The 20,748-nt window shown below is 34.8% G+C and overlaps 1 protein-coding gene across 2 annotated transcripts; it reads right to left on the bottom strand.

Moving 5' to 3' along the window:
- Nucleotides 1-478: 478 nt before the first annotated feature.
- LOC25495896 (uncharacterized) lies at nucleotides 479-9,208 on the bottom strand. 2 transcript variants are annotated; one of them, XM_013596153.3, is made up of 11 exons: nucleotides 9,055-9,208; nucleotides 8,867-8,926; nucleotides 7,153-7,572; nucleotides 6,911-7,047; nucleotides 6,192-6,305; nucleotides 5,723-5,806; nucleotides 4,930-5,103; nucleotides 3,861-4,020; nucleotides 2,886-3,046; nucleotides 2,650-2,776; nucleotides 479-2,479 (listed from the first exon to the last, which is right to left on the bottom strand). In XM_013596153.3, the coding sequence occupies exons 3-11, from the start codon at nucleotides 7,462-7,464 to the stop codon at nucleotides 860-862; spliced, it is 2,889 nt and encodes a 962-aa protein (XP_013451607.1). In that variant the 5' UTR covers nucleotides 7,465-7,572; nucleotides 8,867-8,926; nucleotides 9,055-9,208; the 3' UTR covers nucleotides 479-859. The 2 variants fall into 2 exon arrangements, with proteins under 2 accessions (XP_013451607.1, XP_024641256.1); XM_024785488.2 differs by lacking the exon at nucleotides 8,867-8,926.
- Nucleotides 9,209-20,748: the final 11,540 nt, after the last annotated feature.

Here is a 20,748-nt window from a genome sequence, read left to right as displayed (position 1 = left end):
AGCTAGAACTTCTGGATCTCCAGGTGTAATTTATCAATTAATAATATGTTAATAGAAAAATACATAAAATTTTTACCAAAATATCAATTTTGCTCACGTTTTACTCCTTCCCATATTATAAGACATTTTACAAAATATATATATCCTATTTGAAGTGTGATCCTCTCAAAGTCTCAAGTTCAATTCCCCCGAACGCCATTTTCAATGAAAGACTTTCTGACACTTTAAATGGGTCCCACAAATGGACAATAGAATTGGATCCTTCATATTAGTTGGCTCTTGGACTGAATACCAATTTTTTTAAAAAAAAAATAAGAGATGGATAAGGGCAGTTTTATAAAAAAATATGATTGACTTATAATATACAATTTCAGTATTTCACTTCTAGTAGATAGTATGGTTGTATGAATTTATTCAATTTATATTTGTTGGCTCAATGTAAAGGAAACTTGATATAACATACCATTCATCACTTTTGTTTCTACCATAAAAACATCAACCTTTGCTAATAAAAAATGTCACAAGTACTAAAACTTTATTTTGTCTCAAAATAGAGGCACCAGCCTCCAGAATTTCTTAGCTTCCAAAATTATTAAAGAATGTCTCTCCAAAAACAAGGAAAAATAAATAGAATTTAAGAATAAAATATGCAACTTGACTAACAACATGAAATTCTTGAAGCTTATCTTAACCCTTCCCTCGGCTTCTTTTCTTCCCATCTAATATCTAGATGGAGATATGTACATGGTGTAGTTGGTATAGGTATGTACACAAACCTTCTCATCTAAGGGTATGTAAACCCAGCTTCTAAGGATCTCGCTTAACTAACAAAATGCTACCACATGGGGTGAAACGTCCATTACCGGTTCCATGGCCTTAAATACGGCCTTCCCAAAGGATCATGTAATGCAGGAGGATTTGGATGTTGCAAATTCATCCATGACATGTCATCAGGCACCAGTGCACTAGGTGCCACCGTCTCACGTCCGGGGAAGAAATCTGATGGATGTGAAGTCTGTGGTAAAGCAGCAGGATTAACCCTGGAAGTGCCTGCATCTATTCCGTAAGTTCTCGGTGCAAGAAACTGGTCAGTGTTTCTGACTGGATCATAAGAGCTACCGGGCCGTAATTGGTTACACTGTGATAGAATACTAAATAAGTTCTGATCAGTGTTCACGCCGGTGCCAACATTTTGACTTGAAAGACTGCTGCCATTGGTTCCGTTCCAGACACCGCGAATTTGATGGTCAGCTGGGGGCCAATGATGACCAATAAAATTTCCCGTGTTCAAGTGAGATTGGGATGGCGCCGCCATGCAAGCGGTATTAGCAGCCCAATCAGTTACGTTTACAGAAGTCAATGAATCTTGCCTTGGGATGAATGGGTCTTGCCTGGGGATTAAGTACCTTCCAACTGCATTGGAATGAATATTCTCCGACATACTTTGTGGCATGTAAACCTCAGTAGCTCTCCTCTGCCCTGGGTCCAATGTCAGCGGCATTTGCAAAGGCTGCGTGAAATGACCAGAACATTGGCCATCCCCCGTCATAACGTTGTTTGAAGTCTGGAAATCCAACGGGGTTCCTTTTTGTTCATGTGGATATGATAACAGCCCCTCTCCATTGAAGAGAGAATGAATTAAGGCACTTCGATCTTGGCTTTCGTAAGAACTAAAGGAGGTCCCATTGTCCAAATGCCCATGCAGCAACTCCTTACCCGTCTCTTCTTGACACAAATCATCAGCTTCAAGATCAATCACGTCGATTCTTTGATCTTCATTGACTTGAGAGTTAGCCTGTGATAACCCACTAGCTGGGTGTTTTCGAGTCACAGCCGAGTCATAGTATGAATGTGGCATTTCAACTGATTGCCAGACAGCACTTCCAGGAGTGAAAGGCACTCCTTCATCGGTAGAAACATCCTGAGTGCTCATATTCCTTGGATACTCATCTTTATTCAGTGAGGTATCATCCGGTTTTGATAAAACAATGTTCTTTTCAGAATCCATACTCACTTGATTGAAATCATCGTCACAGCTAGAGAAAGAATTATGTGAGGACCGAATCTCTGGAGCCCTAACAACAGAATCCTCATAATCTTTCAAGTTAGACTCTTCATTTAAACCTCCTGCCTCCTCCACCACATTCCGAAGCTCATCCCCTGAGCTCATGTTATCCGCATCTTGATCCTGAAGTCTGCTCCCTGAGCTCACATCTTCAATCTGATCCTCAAGTGGGGTTATATTATCCTTTTCTTGATCCTGAAGTTCGCTCCCTGAGCTCACATCTTCATTCTGATCCTCTACTGGGATTATATTATCCTCATCTTGATCATGAAGTTCGCTCCCAGAGCTCACATCTTCATACTGATCCTCTACTGGGATTATATTATCTTCATTCTGATCCCTAGATTCTCCCCCCAAGCTCATGGCCTCGTCCTGATCCTGAAGCTCCCTTCCCAAGCTCACATTATCCTCTTCCTGAAGCACAGTTATAATTAAAGATATTTTAACAGAATGATTATGAGCAAATGTCTATTATTATGCGACCGAGGCAAGGATCTTCTAGGAATTCGAGAAACAGATACAGGGCATGCAACTCAATCCTAAAAAATTATAAAGGACCATCAGAAAGAAACACTACCACAAACCTCGGAGATTGGAGTTGATTTGTCGTTCATCTCTTCCACCAAAGCATTCCTGATTGCATCTCTTTGTATCTGTCTCTGCATCCGGTTTGCATATGCCACAGGGAGGTCTTTCATCACCAATTGCAACCTACAAAAATAAAATATATTCGAATGAGCAATAATGCTGAGTTTAAGAACGTAAAGTCTTCAATGATATCAATTTAGCATAAAAAAATGGCACTGAAAATCTTACTAACCAATGCTCATGCAACTTCTTTTCTTCTTCTTCGACAAATACTTTGTATGGCTGCACATGAATGTTATTGAGGTCGCCCAAAACACGGTTAAGGGACTTAGATTGGATGCTTTTACCAGATTGCTTCATACTCTTAACAAGTTCATGCTGCTGCCTACTAATCTGATATGCATTAAGGAAACAATTAGCAAATGCCCAAGCAAAATATTGAAGTATGCATAAAATATTAAGAATTTTGTGTGGATTCGTCATCTTGAAAGAAAAAGAATCGTTGCAAAAACCCTGGTTATGTGGTTACATGAAATCCATATAAATATACTAGGAAGAACTGGTGAAAAGACTGTATGCATATAAATCTTAGGGGCAGATCCTTAATGGCTCAGTCTTGATGAGCCTTAGGGGAAGATCCGCAACCAACAAACATAATGCAGAGATGAGGCTGAGAATACAAAACTGAGAGACAAAACAAACATAACCCAGAGATGAGGCAGAGAACACAAGACTGAGAGACGAAACAAACATAACACGGAGATGAGGCAGAGAACATGAGACTGAGACACGAGAACAGAGGATGGCGTTGCATGATTTTAGCCACTAAATCAAAGCACTGTGAATGCACCACCTATAGCGGTCAGGGATCGCGCTCTGATGGCGCTACAGTGCACTATTAACAACACAGGCTAGAAGGAAGATGAACTTCTGTAAACACTCTAGTTATGTTGTTATATAAATCCATATATGTAGTGGTTTCATTTCAGAGCTGACTCTCCAACATTCCAGCTGAAGTCTAACCTTTTTTTTTTTTGGTACAAAAGTCTAACTTAATATCTATATATTTAAATATTAATTTTCACTTATTGAGAATCGACGATTGTCCCTCTATAATTACTACCACTAATGGGATATCCATTACAGCTACTATACTGTTTCTCCCAGCCAATTCAGTATTGCTCAGAAAGAAGGAGGGATGTCTGACCTTGATACATGACATGTATTTTTCGCCCTCAATAAAATGAATGTTACGCTTGAGTACTTTGTCTCCTTGCTTGGGTTTTTTCCCTCCTTTAATGTGCATGCCATCTGAAGTAAGCATCAAATTTCCAGATTTACCTTTCATAGTGCCTTTATCAAACACCCTGCCAAAAATTATTTCAAGAACAGTAATATTAAACATTTAAATCGGTAAATGTTGATTATACATGAGAAATAGAGTTCAAAATATACTGCGAGAAATATAAATTCAGGTAATATTACGTTATGCCTGCCATGTAAACCAAGTTATCACAACAAAAATTATTAACTGACAACAGCGGCCAGTTTCAAGATCTTCAAAAGCACCATAACCCAAGAAACAAATATTTGAGCAATGTTGACAACACCTACCAACATAAGAAAGTCTAGATACATAGTACGATACAGATACAATACGACACCGATATAGAGGCACAAGAAATTTAAGAAAATCCAGATACAACACAGTCAAGATCCATTAACAAAAACTAATTCATATTACACCATACATGCACAATGTTCTATGAGACATTCACAATACTAATTGATTCTACAGTATGAATGTATCAACAAAAAAACATGCAATTTTGTGTCTTTCGTTGTTGAGGAGTATTGAAGATGTATCTAAGAAAGAGGTTTCATTCTCAAAAGAATTAAAAAAAAAAAAAACTATTGAATACTTTCTTGGGAATATAACAGGAAACCACAGGAAAAAGACACAAGATCGTAAATCATGTGATCGTAACACATGTGTAAATTTATCCCTGCAAAATTCATTATTTAAGCAAAAACTCTACTAATCCTATTAAGCAATCTTGACACATGTATAGATAGTTTGAATTTCTATATCACGACTTTACCAGAAAGATTTTTACCACTGCTTGAGATATGACAAATGGAAGTATTGAGAAACCAAAAACAACTACAGTGACAAAACCATGTAAAATTCATCAGGTTCGTTGTTTAACTCGCAACAATATAGCTAACTAAGAACCTAAATAAATAATCTTGCAGGTTACAAATTCATTACTTACTTTCTCGGAAATTTATCATCTCTTCTCAATGAAGAAATTAGGTAGTCACTACTGCCTGCTTTCTCATCTGTATCCCAGGAGCATGACTCAGATGTCACTGTGACATTCCCATCATGATCGTAAACTCTAGATTCATTCACATTTGAGGGCATTCTTTTCTGAACATGCTTTGGTCTGCATAACGAAACAACATACGACATTAATGACTACCACTAAAATTCAAATAAATTTTTTGCAGAAACTAATTCAAGTTCAATAATCAAATTCAAGTAAGTTCACACATTGCTATAACATAAGTTCTTATACACCAGCAATAAATACAGATTATCATTTTTAAAACTGAAACAGATTAATATCAAAATTGAAAGAAAGTAAATACTCAGGCTTAAACAATTATAGAAGCTTCTATCAGTAGAAATATATAAACACACTTTATCAGTCTCATTATCTACATAGAAGACAATATTCAAGCAGAAAACATAATAGAAAAGTCCCGTTTGATCATATGCATCAGAGAAAAAATTTCCAGGGTTTCACCATCTCAGATTTGAAGCAATATGAAATACCAAAATATCCACAAAATTAATCACGGTTTCTAAGATATATTCAAATTGTGTTCTCCCTAGCTTTTACAACAGTTAGCTTTCATTTATATAGAAGAACTGCAAGTGCTAATAGTGGAAGAATAAAGTAAAGGCATCATTTTAATGAAAAGAATTATGCAATATGCCATGTCCTAAATTTTTTATGTGTTGTGCACTGTATGCAGATTGTAAGTGTTCCAGGTGACAACCTCCACATCTTCTGCAAAATTTCATTTTCTGGATCTCTGCAGCTTTGCCACCTCTCCTTCAACTTGGATAGAAACCCTATCATACTGCAAAATAAAACAATGACAACAGTAAGTAAAATAGAAAAAATATACAGGCCGAGAGTGTAAATGTTAGGATACTAGTTTTAACACCTGTACAACACACAGGTAGGAATTATCATAGAAATTACACAAATATAAAGTTATAGTTATGAGTTGTTAGAGAAGTTAGTTTGTTTTTTGGATTAGTTAGAGAGTGTGTGTATAAATAAGAGAACACGCTGGTTATATAGTATCTTTGAATATTGTAAGATTAAACAGAGTATCTGTATTCCGTATTGTGAAGGGGAAACCCTTGAGGAGAGATTTTCTCGTATTCTATCCAATTTCTTAATAAAATTGTTATATCTTTGGAATCCAATTCTTGGGTTCCTATGAGTAAAGTGCTTACTCATTGTGATAATTATGCAACTGTCTGTAGTATGCTCTCTTCTGAGACTTCAGATGCTGTTCCTGGCCAACAACTATATCTGGATGAAGATCGCCAGAACAAACTGAAGCGCCCCTGCAAGCATATAAATACATTTCTGATTCTGAGAGAGAAAATATTTTTACAAATAATCAGCAAACTATGCAAATTATATTACGTTCTTAATAATGCTTTGCTAACACTAAAGGCAAATAAAAAAAAAATCTTTCAAAAAAATTAAAAACTATTGCTGAGACTGAGATATGATATAACCATAACAAGCAGTATTGATAGGTAATCATAAACCAGAGGAGCGTATACACATAAGCCATAATTTGCAAGCATAGAAACAAAGAAAATTAACAAATGGGATTTCAACCAAACTAGGCCCCTTCAAGTTATAAAATCGAGATTTTTTTTTATGCAAAACGAGGACTAGATAACTGGTCAATATGTTGTAAGATATGATTAAACCTAGATTGAATTTCAAACTTTACCAAACAGAATTGGTGGGATGATCGATAAATGTAATTAGTACCGCTGGTCAACTCACCCCAAAAGCTAATCATAAGTTAACTCAACACAAGATGAAATCAATAACTACTTAGCAGTAATTTAAAATAAGAAATAATCACATCACATGTAGCATGTAGTAAGCACAAAATGTCAATGAAGAGAAAAATAAAGGAATGATGTCTTACCAATTCAAAACGGGACTTCCGAAGTCAAAGTCGGTCCCAGCTAGCAAATCTTCCACAGCTTGATGTGGCTCTATGCCTCTAGGGAGAAAATTCATAAGATGGTTTCTCTCATTTTCTGAAAGATGCGTATTCCAAACCTGCCAATTTCCAAAAGTTTTATAAAAGATGATTTTAGGCACAACTCCTGGACAATTAAAAAATTGAGCTTAAGAACAACAGATGCTGAACACTATTTTATCTACCTCATATGAAAGCACTTCACTCAGATTATCCAAGTCAAATATTTCTTCAGGCACTGTAACCACATCTGCCAAGACTTTATGATCATTAGTAACATGATTGACAAACGGTTTCATTTGTCTCCAACTGATACCAATTTGTTCACGTTTGGCAACAACTCTTTTCTGGTTGTTATCCCATTCAACAGAGATGTGAGCTCTCATGTCATTTTGGACTAGACCCAGATTCTTTCTTTTGGTCTTGTGTTGCTCCTTAGAACCATAACCGACAATGCTTGCCCCATTTACACGTTTCCTCCTCTGATCAGCAGCCATTGACACGACAGAATAATGTTTCAACAAAACATTATATGAATATGAATAAAACCAATATCTTACACACTTCTAACGAACACCTTTCATCCATATACAACCTGCCAAGCACTGAAGGAACACAATGTCAATGATACACTAAATTTTCAAGTCTAAGTTCCAATGACCAGATAAATTGAATATTATTTTCACTACGCAAAATGCATTTTTATATTTTAACAAATAAAACAGCTTCACTAAAGGTTCAATCAAGTTGATCGCTATTGGGTAAAACCCAAGTCCCACATAGGATAAAGATAAGGCCTGAAATGAGTGTATATGGCACCAATATAATAACCTAATAACCGCAGAGCATACATCAGACAATGGTAAACGACAACAACCCGATAAATATAACTTCCAGTCGGTAAATCTAAGTGGTGACAAAAACAAGCATTTTCGGAATAAACAATGCATGCACAATATTTGTGATTGTATCCAAACAAAGGTAACCAAATCCAGTTATCAGTTACTTTAAACATCCCATAAGTATGAAAGATAAAAAGCCAAGATAGATAACATAAAAATAAACAATTTTATCATACAAGCATAAACATCCTGTAAGTACGTCAAATGGTAAAAAGCTGCAGGGACATTTGATAAGCTCGGAAGCAGGTTCAAACCCACAATTGGCCACTTCTAAACACCAAGTGTATGTCAGTTCGCCACTAGGCTCTTTGAAACCCAATATCAAGCATAAACTAAAAACTATTCCTTTTATTTACATTTTTTAACACTAATCAGAGTTAAATATTTGTAGAGCATAAGCACAAGAATAGATATGAAAATAACTAAGTAGCACATACACTTCTGATCGAAGGTGTATCCGTTGTCCAACAACGACAACGACATTACACAAATAATTTACCTATGAAGCACCAACACAAACACGGACAAAGACACTGGTAGTAATTTAAGAAAATGACATAATTGAATATAATCATGTGTGTCTGTATTGGACATGGACACGTGACAGACACCGGACACACCTTCAATCATAAGTGTCCATGCCATATGGAGGTAATTACATCAAATTATGTCATTTTTTTAAAAGTTATTACCAGCGACAAGCATCTGTATCTGTGTCTGTGCTTGATAGGTATTAATTAACCAACTAAATTACAATTCATTGACAATTTCAACTCAAAAGTCAAATCAACACTATTCACACATTCAAATAACCATAATCAATAAGAAAACTAAAATTAAAATTAAAACAAAAAACCAATAATTCAAATAAAAATATCAAAACAAATACAAAATCACAAACTAGACATTAATTTTTGCAAAATCAAATCGAAGTTACATCTTCTCGGGATTCGGACCGGCGAAATACTAAATTAAAAAATTAAATTAAAATTATTACCTGTTAATTTGTTAATTCTGCAACTTCCAAGCAAAAGAATTACCAGTAATTATATTTAATCTGTACAATTAATTAATCCAAGCGAAATTAATTAAATTCAATTAACAATAAGAATAATAAAAATGATAATTAGGATTGAATTAGAGAAAAATTGGAAAATGAATGAATATGAAAATGAATGAATATACCTTGAAATGAAATGAAGATGATGATAACGTCGAAATGAGAGAAAGCGTTGCGTTGAGAGGAAGAAGACGAAGAGGAGAGAGAAAGTGAATGAATGAATCGAACGACTGTGGTTTACTCTACAAAACCGTTATTTTTTCACCAATATCTTCGGCTCGGCTTCGATGTGGCTCTAGCTTCCACACGTGTGGGTAAGTACAACTCAATTGATAACTACGAAAGAATTGTGTTTGAACTTATAACTCTTCTCTTACTACAATGTTTATTTGATTTGAGTCTAAAGATTAGTTTTGATCTACTGCATATTCGATCAACGATTTTGGTGTCGTTAATATTAGTAAACATGAATATGATAGAAACGGAAAATACTATGGTGACATAGAGTTGAGTGACATTGGTCAATCACAATGTCATAATGCTTGTGTTTCTCTCTCTTTCATAAGCATTGTGACATTGTGATTGGCCAATGTCACCAAACTCTATGTCACCCAAGTGCTATCCGATAGAAACATGAATATAGTCATGTTTGTAGACAAATGTATTTTGTTGTTTTATATTATTAACATTAATACAGTGAGTTTGTTCGCAAGTCCATCATTTCTATTTTTAGTGTGAGTTTGTTCGCAAATTCATCCTCTCTAATTTTAGCCAATTTGAATTTGTATTTTATCAATTTGAGTGAACAGATTTTTTTTAAGAAAAAAATAAATTGAATGAGCGAATATTGTTTATTTTTTGGCAATTTTTTTTTAATAAATTGAATCAATTTATTATATTAATAGATGAAATGAGAAGAATTATTAAGAACTTATACACACAAATAAATGAATCATGGTTCAAACTCTGCTCATAACGTGCAGTCTAATAATTTCAACATTTTTATCAATTTTATTTTTATGTGATTGGAGATTGTGTGTGTTAATATTATTATAATTTTCCGTGATGAGTGGGTAACATTATTTTTAAATTTTATTATTTAATATAATTATTTGTGGTGATGAATTGGACTGACGATGAATAGAGCAGCACTATGGTACGATTAAGAGTAGTGATATTTGAACAACTATTTTATATAATTTTTGGTGATAACTTTTTTTTTTTTTTCATTGATTAAAAACAATGGAAAGAGAAAAAGAAAAAGAGAGAATAAAAGGATAATGTGAGTATGAGAGATAAAATTATCAAAAAGTTATCACAAAGTAATTGTACAAATATCATTTCTCTACGATTAATTGAGTTATCATTGTGACCCCTATTATTTATTATTTTTACGAGACTTTGACTTTTATAGTCAACGTGTTTGAATCTAGTAAGGATGGCAAAGTTATAGTAGTGGACTGTGGACTACTGCCCTCAACCGTAATAAATTACCCTTGAAATCAATATAGAAGTCATTATTTTATATGAGATTTCAATTTTTAAAGAATAAGATTCACATTAATTTAACTCAAGTAAGAAAAATGTTAAAAAGAGTGTTTGAGAAAAAGTATCGGTAGCATTATTATTTTCAGCTCCCCATCTGTTTTAAAATGAGTGTCATTTTAGCTAAAAAAATTGTTTTAAAATAAATGTCACTTTCAATTTTCAATACAATAATAATTTTTTCTTTTCAATTGTACCCTTCAATTAATATCACTCCGTTGTCCAAGTCAACCACTTTCCATATGCCAATGCACAATTTGGACCGTTAATATCTTTAATTATCTAAAGTAAAAAATTATAAAAATGTAATATTTTAAAAATATTTATCGAGACAAATCAAACAACATTTTACATATTAATATCTGTATTTATACATTAGTTAATAGGTATGGTCAAAGTAAGTCAAATGAATAATACACATTGCAAAAATTGAACATGTATTTTGAAACGGAAGGAGTACTATGTTACACTACTTTTAAAGTATTATTTTTTATTTAATGAGAAACAATCCAATATTTGATTAAGATAATTTGGTAAAATTGCTATGACATTTGACTACTTTATTTCATTCCTTAATATGTGTACAATTGGTTAAAGCGACACTCATTTTACAACGGAGGGAGTATTATTCAATCGCGCCCCTCTTTCACAAACTACCCTTCTTCTTGCGATGTTGATTTAGATTGAAAGATTGGTTTCTCCAAAGAGCAATGATAACTGGACACAAAATAACCAACATAAAACAGACACCGTATTTTTATACTGTATTTTTCCTTCTTTTTTTTTTGTTTTATTTCTCTGTCTTCTCTCACTTAAGTCATCGTTTTTTCTCTCATCTCCCCCACCACTGTTACACTCTCTCTTCCCACTCTGTAAACCTCCGACCACCTTATGTCGCCGTCTACCACAGTCGTTCTCCTCTCCAATCTGAACGGGTTGATGATAGATTGAGGTCGGATCTGAAATGATGGTGGTAGTGATTGATAACAAAGACGGTGGTGAGAAAGGTGTTCCGATTTGAAGGGGTTGGAGGTCGATGGCGACGTTGGTGAGGACGGCGTAATCGTGTGGTGGCGAGGATGAAGGTAGTAATGACGACGGAGGCGCGGCGGCAAAGACAGACAGAAGTGGCAGTGAGTACGGCGGTGGTTGTGACTGACGAGGACTACGGCGGCGGTGGGTAGAACAAAGTATGTGGTGGTGAAAATGCAAGTGATTGCGGAGAGAAGAAGAGGGTGTCGGGAAGAGAAGAAAGAGAAAGGCAAAGAAAAGGGGAAGAAGGGAATGGAACTACCAAATTACCCCTCTAGTTCACACCAAAATGACTGTTTTGCCCATGGTGTTGTATTTGTGTCCAAAATTATGTGTCTAATTATCATTTCTCAAATTGAATCAATTTTTAATGTCAACGTGGTAGATTCAAAAATATGGATATTTCAAACACTTGTACTTGCATGAACTTTATTTGTTTATGTATTTTGTCGTTTTATTACGTGACAAATAACAATTATGCTCCCTTCGATCCAATATATATAAAAAAAAAATTGGAAATATTTTGTCCCAAATATAAAAGAGTGCCACATATTTTAATATGTGCTAATTTCTTCATTTACATGTATACCCCTAATCTATATTTAATCGAAATGCATTGAGTGAATCTCGTTATTCCTAAGAACATTAATTGTAGGTTATTCCTAATCTATATTAAATGATTTTACTGGTCTTTGTAATTTCTTGTTTTTTCTTTTTTCTTTTTGGAAAAGAGGCTTATAACATTTCATTAATAAGAAATAGAGTTATACATATTGGGACATCAAAATAAGTAATAAAGCTAGCTGACCACCCCTTCTAATGCACTAGCAGCCTCATTTGTTTGTCGTCGACTAAATTTAAGGCGAAAGTTGTGAATTGAGAAGCAAAACTACATATACAAGCTTATAAATCATAACTGAATTCCGTAGCATTCTCCTAATTGTTGTAGAAGGCATCCATGATTGTTTTTGAGTCAAGCACGAAATCAATATTGTCAAAATGCATATCATTGGCCCATTTGATGGCATGATATAGATCAGGTGTTTCGCCTACTTCAATTGGATACACTGAATATAACCATATGGTGTTAGCAAGCACAAAGGCTCCTTCTTCGTCCCACAAGGACATCACAATACATGTTATATTTTGCTGGATGGAGAACGAAGCATTTGCATTACATTTAAGTCTCCCTTGTATTACCTCGATATTCCTCGTCCTTGCTATCATGGAATTTGATGAATGTTCCGTTGCAGACGTCGTTTGTTGTTGAGTCTGAATGTTAGACAATCCCCGACGACATTTGTTGGTCGTTGCTTTCGTGATCAACCAATACTCCATCAAACGATGCACCATCTCCACTAATATGAACTTAATTCATTGACATTTTGCCACAACTTAAGGTTACGGTGCTTCCAAATACTCCAAAGAATAGCATACGTTCGATTAGTATATTCCAACGTGATCTGTTATAACAAAAAGAAAGTACGCTCAAAAATCACATGTGCAAGATCTTCATAAGCGGAATCGCAACTAACATAATTAGTGGGAGGAAATGAACTTTGTCTTGTAAGCGTATTCTTGTTGGGAAGCAACCATGACACATGCACCATAGAAGATTTTTTATTATTTTTTTATCTTGGAAGGAACCTTCACCCGCCATATTTCGGACCAAAACCATGGTCTTGTAAGATGGGGTGTGTCCACAAGTTCTTCCACACAAACTCAGTAAGCACTCTCAAGTGAATAAAGACCATGTTTTTGCGCTTTCCAAATCAATTTTTCCTCACGTACACGATTAAGCAAAGGAGTCTTCAGAATTGTGGAAGCTATATATATGTCTGCACATAAAACTTGTTGCACTATATTATGGGTATGTGTCTTACTTACTTGAGTGATCAATCATGCTATAAACAAGTACATTTCATACATGATGTGCACTAGGAATGGTGCTGTCAATTCGTCCATTCATCAACTAAGGCTCATCAAGAATGAGGATATATTAAGTCCCAAACTGATACATCACTGAGAGCCACCTTGCACTATAAACCTCGCACTAAAAATGCTACACATACAAAACTTAGGTTATGACCCAACGATGATGTTAAGTAGCTTTAATTAGGGATGTTTAAATTCAAACTGATCTAAAATACAACCGCAAACCAATTGAAAATATCAAAAATCGCAAAAAATCAAATATTTTTAAGATGCGTTTCAGATGTTATTTTGTAAAAAGACACTGGGGTCGGATTAAACTGAACCAAACCGCAAAAGTAAATTTTAATTCTTATTTATTATTTTATTAGTATTATATATTACATTAATATATTTCTTGTTGGTTATTAATCTTATAAGTATATATTGCATTACTTTAATTCATATTATTACTACTTCATATGTTTCTAATATAATCGACCATTTTTATTATGAAATGTTAATTTTTAATATATTTGTGTTATATTTTGTATCAAACATATTATTTTGATGTGTATGTATGATATTAATATTAATAAAATAAATGACATGTTGCATTTTGAATATCCAAATAATGATCCAATTTTTTTTATTTTTTTTTGTCAAGTAGCCTAGTGGCTAGAGCTCACACAATTTAATTGTGGAGAAGTGGAGTGTCCGGGGTTCGAACCCCGACCCCTGCATATAAAATGCAATATCCATACCAACTGAGCTAAGCTCACGGGGATATAATGATCCAAATTAACCTACATGTATTTGGATCGGGTTTGATCAATTTTTTTAGAATAGTCATCAACTGAACTGTGATTTTTATTTTAAATCGGATGTTTTTTGTCTCAAACCGATCAAAACTGCAACACAAACACCCATAACTTCTATTAAGAAATTATCCTGCTATGAATAAATGAGAGACCAAAGCATTCGGGTCAGTCTTTACAACCCTGTTTTCCAAAGCATTGCCAAATTGAAGGCAGTAAGATCATTGAATCCCATGTCGCCATAATTTTCATGTTAGTCATGTGAAATAATACAGTTAGAGATCAACGATTCAAATTCCGACAAACAATAAAATGTTAAGTTAACAATTGATATACTAACACTTATCATTAATAAAAAAAATCCATTCACATAAAAGTAAATTGAACAATAAATTTGTGATAATTGGTGTTAGTAAAAAATATTGGTTAAATATGTTTTTAGTCCCTACAAAATCATAAGTTTTTAAATTTAGTCCCTATAAAATTGTAATGATAATTTTAGCCCTCCATAATATTGTAGTTTGTAAGAATAGTCCCTATTTAATAACTTTTTACAAAATATGGATACTTTTAGTCCTCCAAGATATAGTCTCTATAAAATACAAATAAAGACTTACTAAAAATTAACTTTGATTACACATCTTTGGTGTTAAGTAAAATATATTTGTAATAGTTGGTGAGTAATCCTTTGTAGAAGCTCATACTGTCACGGGAACCCTCGTTGTCCCCGGTAACAACATGCTGCTCCCTTGACTTTACCATCATCATTGTAACTCATCTCATCCTCTCTTTTTCATTCTCTTACAATTATTCTCTCCTAAAATGGACTCTCATCTTCTTCTTTTTTTGAGAAAATAACTTATATCATTTTATTAAAAATCAGATCGGTAATATATGTTGGAATATCATCAAAGACCTAGAAGCTAGTATTAGATGTGGTTGCCTTAGTTAAAGTATGCACAACCTCATTTCCTTACCTCCTAATAAACTCGACATGAGAGTTTGTTAAATAAGTGCTACATAATTGGATGCTACTATCCATAATACAACCAAACTTGGTGACATCTCCACGACCTTTGTTGAAATAATCAGCTACACTTTTTGAGACAACCTCGAAATCAACATTTATGAGTTGAAGTTCATGTATCCACCGAATTGCATGATGTAATCCCAGGGCCTCCCCAATCGACAGAACAAACCGGAGAAAACCACATTGTTTTTGAGCGGACATGATTCCCATCTGAGTCTCGGATGCACATACACAATCCTACCTTATTAGTGGTATTTGGAATGGAGGCATCAACATTACATTTGTATCTACCACTTCTCGGTTTCCTCCATTTGGAATTAGCATCCCCGTTGTGGTGGGAAGTGCTTGGAATGGAAGATATGTTATCCTGCCTTGTAGGAACTTGCTTACGGTTAGCGTTTCTCCAACCTTCTAAAAGGTGTTTTGCTCTTTTCATGATTGTAACAGTCGAGTCTGGCACCTGTTGCAACAATTTGAGATTTCTAGCTTTCTAAATACATCACATTATGGTGACGATGGTCTCAATATGAGTTGTAGACAACCTTTGCAACAAATTGAAGATGATATCAGGAGCATTGTCAAATTGATTCAGGGACAGAGAAATCAAATGCCAAACATTGGTTGAACGCCAGATATCAACTGCTGTTTGGCAATGAAAAAGAATATGGTAGCTATCTTCATGAGGGTCTTCACACCTGACACACTCTGAATGACAGTTGACACCCCTGCTTCGTAGCTACACCCGTGTTGGAAAACAGTCTCTACAAATTCTCCACACCAAATTCTTGACTTTGGGAGGCACTTTCAATCTCCATATACCACTCCAATTGTTTATAACATCTTCTATACAAATACGATAGGCACTTCTAACAGAATATACTTGTTCTTCTTCGCCTTCCAGATCAACTTGTCCATCTGGACCTGTTGGTGTAGAGGAGTATTTAAAATATTTTGGGTTGTTTCACTTGCAAATTACTGACGGACCAATTGTTTATTCCAGACTTTAACCTCTTGATCAATTAGATGTCCCACAGTATAAGGTTGAATAGCCAACATGTCGGAGCCAACATGAGGAATGGTAGATCCTAACCCAATTCATGGTTCAATAACAATAGGGATATTGAAACCAGTGCCAATTTTCCAACGAGCCCCTTGTCGAACAACCACTTTGGCGCTGAGAATACTATGCCAAACAAAACTTGGATTATGTCCAAATTTAGCATCTAGATAACTACTATTCGGGTAGTATCTAGCTTAAAAAATTCTTGAGACAAGGCTTTCCGAATTGGTTTGTAGTTTCCACCCTTGTTTTCCAAGCATTGCCACATTAAATGCTGTCAAATCTTTGAAACCCATTCCTCCATGGTTTTTGTGAACATATAGATTTTCCCAGGATAGCCAATGCAATACTCTATTGCTTGTACCTCCATGACCCCACCAGAAGGCGTTAATGATCTTTTCTATTTCATCTAAAAGCGTATTTGGTAACCTGAAGATGCTCATGACATAAGACGAAATAGCTTGAAGGACAGATTTGGACAAACATTTGCTACTCCAACTGCTAATTTTCTGTCACATTCTATCCTTAAAGAAACTGTAAGTTGCTTTTTTACTACGCCCTATAATTGATGGTAAACCAAGATACTTACCAGTCCTTAATACCGCACGTACTCTTAAGATGTTGGTGATGGATTGTCGTAACGATTCTTGAACATTTCTGCTATAAAAGATTTCAGATTTCTGATAGCTTGACCTGATGCTTCCTCATATTGAGTCAAAATTTGCTTCATCGTATTCGCCTGATGTTCCTTCGCTTGAAAGAACAAGAAACAATCATCAGCGAACAGTAGGTGGGATACTCTCGGAGCAACGCGAAAAACACGAACACCTTGAAGATCCCCTCGATTTTCAGCATTTCTGATCAGCGCCGATAAACCTTCGGCACAAAGAATGAAAACCTTATCTTAGCTCGCGACCTAGAATGATAGGGCCGACCATCTCTTTATTCATAATGACAGAATAGTCAACTGTTTCTACACACATCATGATCCATAGGATCCATTTCCCGGAAAACCCCATTTTGTACATGACTCTCTAAGACAAGACCAGTCAATTCTATCATATGTCTTGCTTATATCTAGCTTCAGCGCCACACTTTTCTCCTTACCCTTCGTCTTCGTCTTCATATAATGAACCAATTCAATAGCAACTAAAGCATTATCCAGAATGGATCTTCCAGGTACGAAAGCTGACTGTGAATCGACAATACATTTGTGTAAAATTTTCTTCAGACGATTTGCCAGCACCTTGGACAAAAGTTTGTAAAGGACATTACACAAAGCTATGGGTCTCCAGTTGTTATACCCTGTTTTTGGACCTAAAAAATACTGGGCCCAATTTCATTTCAAACTTTGTCAATTATCAAATTTCAACTGCACAGTTCAAATTGTCTCTGCCTCGCAGTTTTTTTCTTCAATCACAATTTTACCTATGTTTTTCTTGCATAAAACCTTTTGAAATGTCTTTACTTGTCTTGTAAGTCATTTAAAAGTGTCTCTGAATCATTACATTGCTTTTTTTTACAGTTTATTTCAAAATTTGCAAAAAGTCGTACAGAAGGGTATTTTGGTCATTTCCTGCAGTGGGACCCATTTTTATCCTTGTGACTGTCTCTGAGTCTTTTCAAATTCATTTTTAACATTTCATCAGTAAAACCCTGTTTAAATTCATTTCGAACTTGCGTCTGAGTCAGTGTCAAGTCAATTTGATTCTGTTTAGGTCATTTTTAGCCCTAGGGGCATTTTGGTCATTTCACATAAAATTTTGGCATAGGGAGGTTACTTTGAAGTACCTCATTTAAGCCATTGGTTCGTTTTAGTCCTTTTGTCAATTTTACTTTGGGTTTCACTTTACGTTTTGTCAGTTTACGTTTTTTATCCAATTTTATTTTGTTTTTACCTTTTTGCATTTTGGTCCCCAAAAGGGTCCAAAATTGCATTTCAGTCCAGATTTTTTTTATTTTACTTTTCAGTCCTTTCTTTGTAAATTTCATTTCAGTCCCTTAACTTTTTAATTTTGCAGAAAAGGCCCACTGTCAAATTTGCGTTTTTTAGTCAGAATCCAGGTGGCGCAATTCAATTGGGTCAGAGGCAATACATGTCAGCTATAAATAGGGCCAAGTGTAAGATTCAATGCCATTAACTACACGCCAACTCAACAAACACAATCAAGTTTCTCTCTCCTTTCTGTTAAAGATCAAAAATCAGAAATTCTCAAGAACATGAAGAACACAAAACCCTAACCGTTTCCAGAAAGTCACAAATTCATCAAGTTTCAGTGTTTTTCGTATCAATTCTCAGAGATTCGTATGAATCTTCATCACTGAATTGATCGATTCTCTGCAATTCCAAACGCGAGCTCGCATCAAGGCAAGCTCAAGCGTTGATCACAGAGAGCCTCTCGCAAAAAATCAAAGAAGCAAGTTCAAACGTATAATCAGAGAAAGAATCGGAGAAGATGAAGAAACCAAGCCAGTAAACCGATTTATTTTCGGTCCAGAGAAAATCAAAGAACGTTCAAGTTTTCCAAAGATTTTCTCCTTCAAGAATCTCAACCAAATTCAGGTAAAACTCATTTTTCTCTCTTTAAAAAGTATAATCACTGTTAAACCTGCAAACAAGATCCAAGAAATTTCCAGAATCACAAAGAAAAATCATAACCGTAAACACCAAAACACAAATCCATAAGGATCCAAGTTTTGTAAGCAAGAACAAGTATCAGAGAAGTAACAAATACGAAACGATGTAGATCCTTAAGAGTATTGAACGCACGCATTCAAAACCCTAAAAAATCATTTCAAAACCGTTTGGAAATTCTCCGATCTACGTCGTTTCAAGCTTTATTTGTGAAAATCAAGGTCAGATTCGTGTTTAGGGTTTAAAAGCGAACAAGAAAAGTGTAAAAAAATTGGAATTCTGGGTGATTTGCTCGTCGGAACCCTAACTTCTCACCGGAGAAGATGAAGTTTCCGGTGAAACCTTCATCTTCTCACCGGAGAAGATGAAGTTTCCGGTGAAACCTTCATCTTCTCCGGCCAACAACCACCGGAGAAGGGAGGAGAGAGGTGAGATGAGAGAGTTTAGAGAGAGAAGCTCTGAACTTAGAGAGAGAAAGAGAGTTTACAAATGAAAAAAACCGGTGCCATGCCTTATAAATAAGCTAGTGAACCAGACCGGTTCAAGACCGGTCCAATCCTGTTGATTCCAGGCCGTTTGATCTAGGGTTTCAGGATCCTGGATCAATCCTGTGGCTCCTGTGAATCCGGTTCTTTAGGGTTTTGGGTTGGGCCTTTGGTTTCTTTGGATCTTTACGGTTTGCTATTCCAGTGCTATTCACACCCCTTTTTTTGCTACCTGCACCTATGTCTTGATTAAAATTGTGATAAAATTCCTAGAAAAATTCATACATGTTTCTTGATATTTTCTTAGTGTTTTTATGACATTTTTGCACATTAAGGATCTACGAAATTTTTGTATAATTAATTCATAGCATTTTAATTCTCTTTGAATTATTTGTTATGGATTCTTCTTCACACATTTGTCCTTGATGTGAGAATATGTGATAAAAGCTACTTGATGTGTTAATATGAGAGATTTGTGCCTATAATTTCATGTTGATTTGCTGTTTTGATTTGGTTCATAAGTTCTTGATTTTATGAACAATATATGCATATTTTGAAAGGTATAAAATGCCAAGTTTATTCTAGAAAATATGGCATGAAACCATGCTTGCATGTTTCCAATAATTCCATGCTATAACTTGAGATAAAGAAAACGCTTTCAAAATTTGTTAAAGCATGAGAATTAGAGGCCAAGAATGCTTTAGGTTTCATACCTAAGTTTTTAGGGTTTAATGTCATTTTGTTAACTTTTTGTGCCATCTTGCATGCTTTTATTTCTTAGTACTTGTTATGATTTTTTCTTTTCACTAACAAGTTTATTTCCATGTTTCATGCATCTCATTTAGCATTCCCTCCACCTTCTTTAGCCTAGCATTTATTTTTGCAAGTTTTAATTCGTTTTAGAGATGTAATTTGTCATCATTATTTTGTAGCTTGGCAAAGGGGCCATAGAATGTATTTAGGCAATTTTTGTAATATGGACTATGGACACTATGACGCACCGACACGCACACACTCACCTTAGATGTATGCATAGGATTGTATGGTTAGATAAGCGTTTAGGTTTAAACACTTAAAGAAAATCCATCTTTTTTTTAAAAAAAAAACAATTGAACTTCACTTCAAAAATTTTCATAATAAATATGAAGTCAACACTTCATTTTTTTTCCTTTCTTTTTTTCTTAAGAAAAATTCAATTCATCTTAATCATTTAGACCTTCTTTTTAATCACTAATCAAACCTCACTTTTTTTTGCTAAATCTAATGCTCATAAAGCCTCCCAATCTCCTTCTTCAAAACCTTT

The sequence above is a fragment of the Medicago truncatula genome, chromosome 6 (genome assembly GCF_003473485.1).
Source record: "Medicago truncatula cultivar Jemalong A17 chromosome 6, MtrunA17r5.0-ANR, whole genome shotgun sequence".
Taxonomy (NCBI): domain Eukaryota; kingdom Viridiplantae; phylum Streptophyta; class Magnoliopsida; order Fabales; family Fabaceae; genus Medicago; species Medicago truncatula.
The sequence above is the reverse complement of the archived record's forward strand: the minus strand, read 5'-3'. Positions and strand labels throughout refer to the sequence as shown.

Bases quoted from the DNA above. Each gene is read 5' to 3' on its own strand.
- LOC25495896 (XM_013596153.3), bottom strand. From the start codon at position 7,464: ATGGCTGCTGATCAGAGGAGGAAACGTGTAAATGGGGCAAGCATTGTC. The intron at 5,807-6,191 runs GTAAGCACTTTA...TTTATTTTGCAG, and splicing joins TTGCATAATTATCACAATGA to TATGATAGGGTTTCTATCCA. The intron at 5,104-5,722 runs GTTGTCACCTGG...TTCGTTATGCAG, and splicing joins ATTTTGCAGAAGATGTGGAG to ACCAAAGCATGTTCAGAAAA.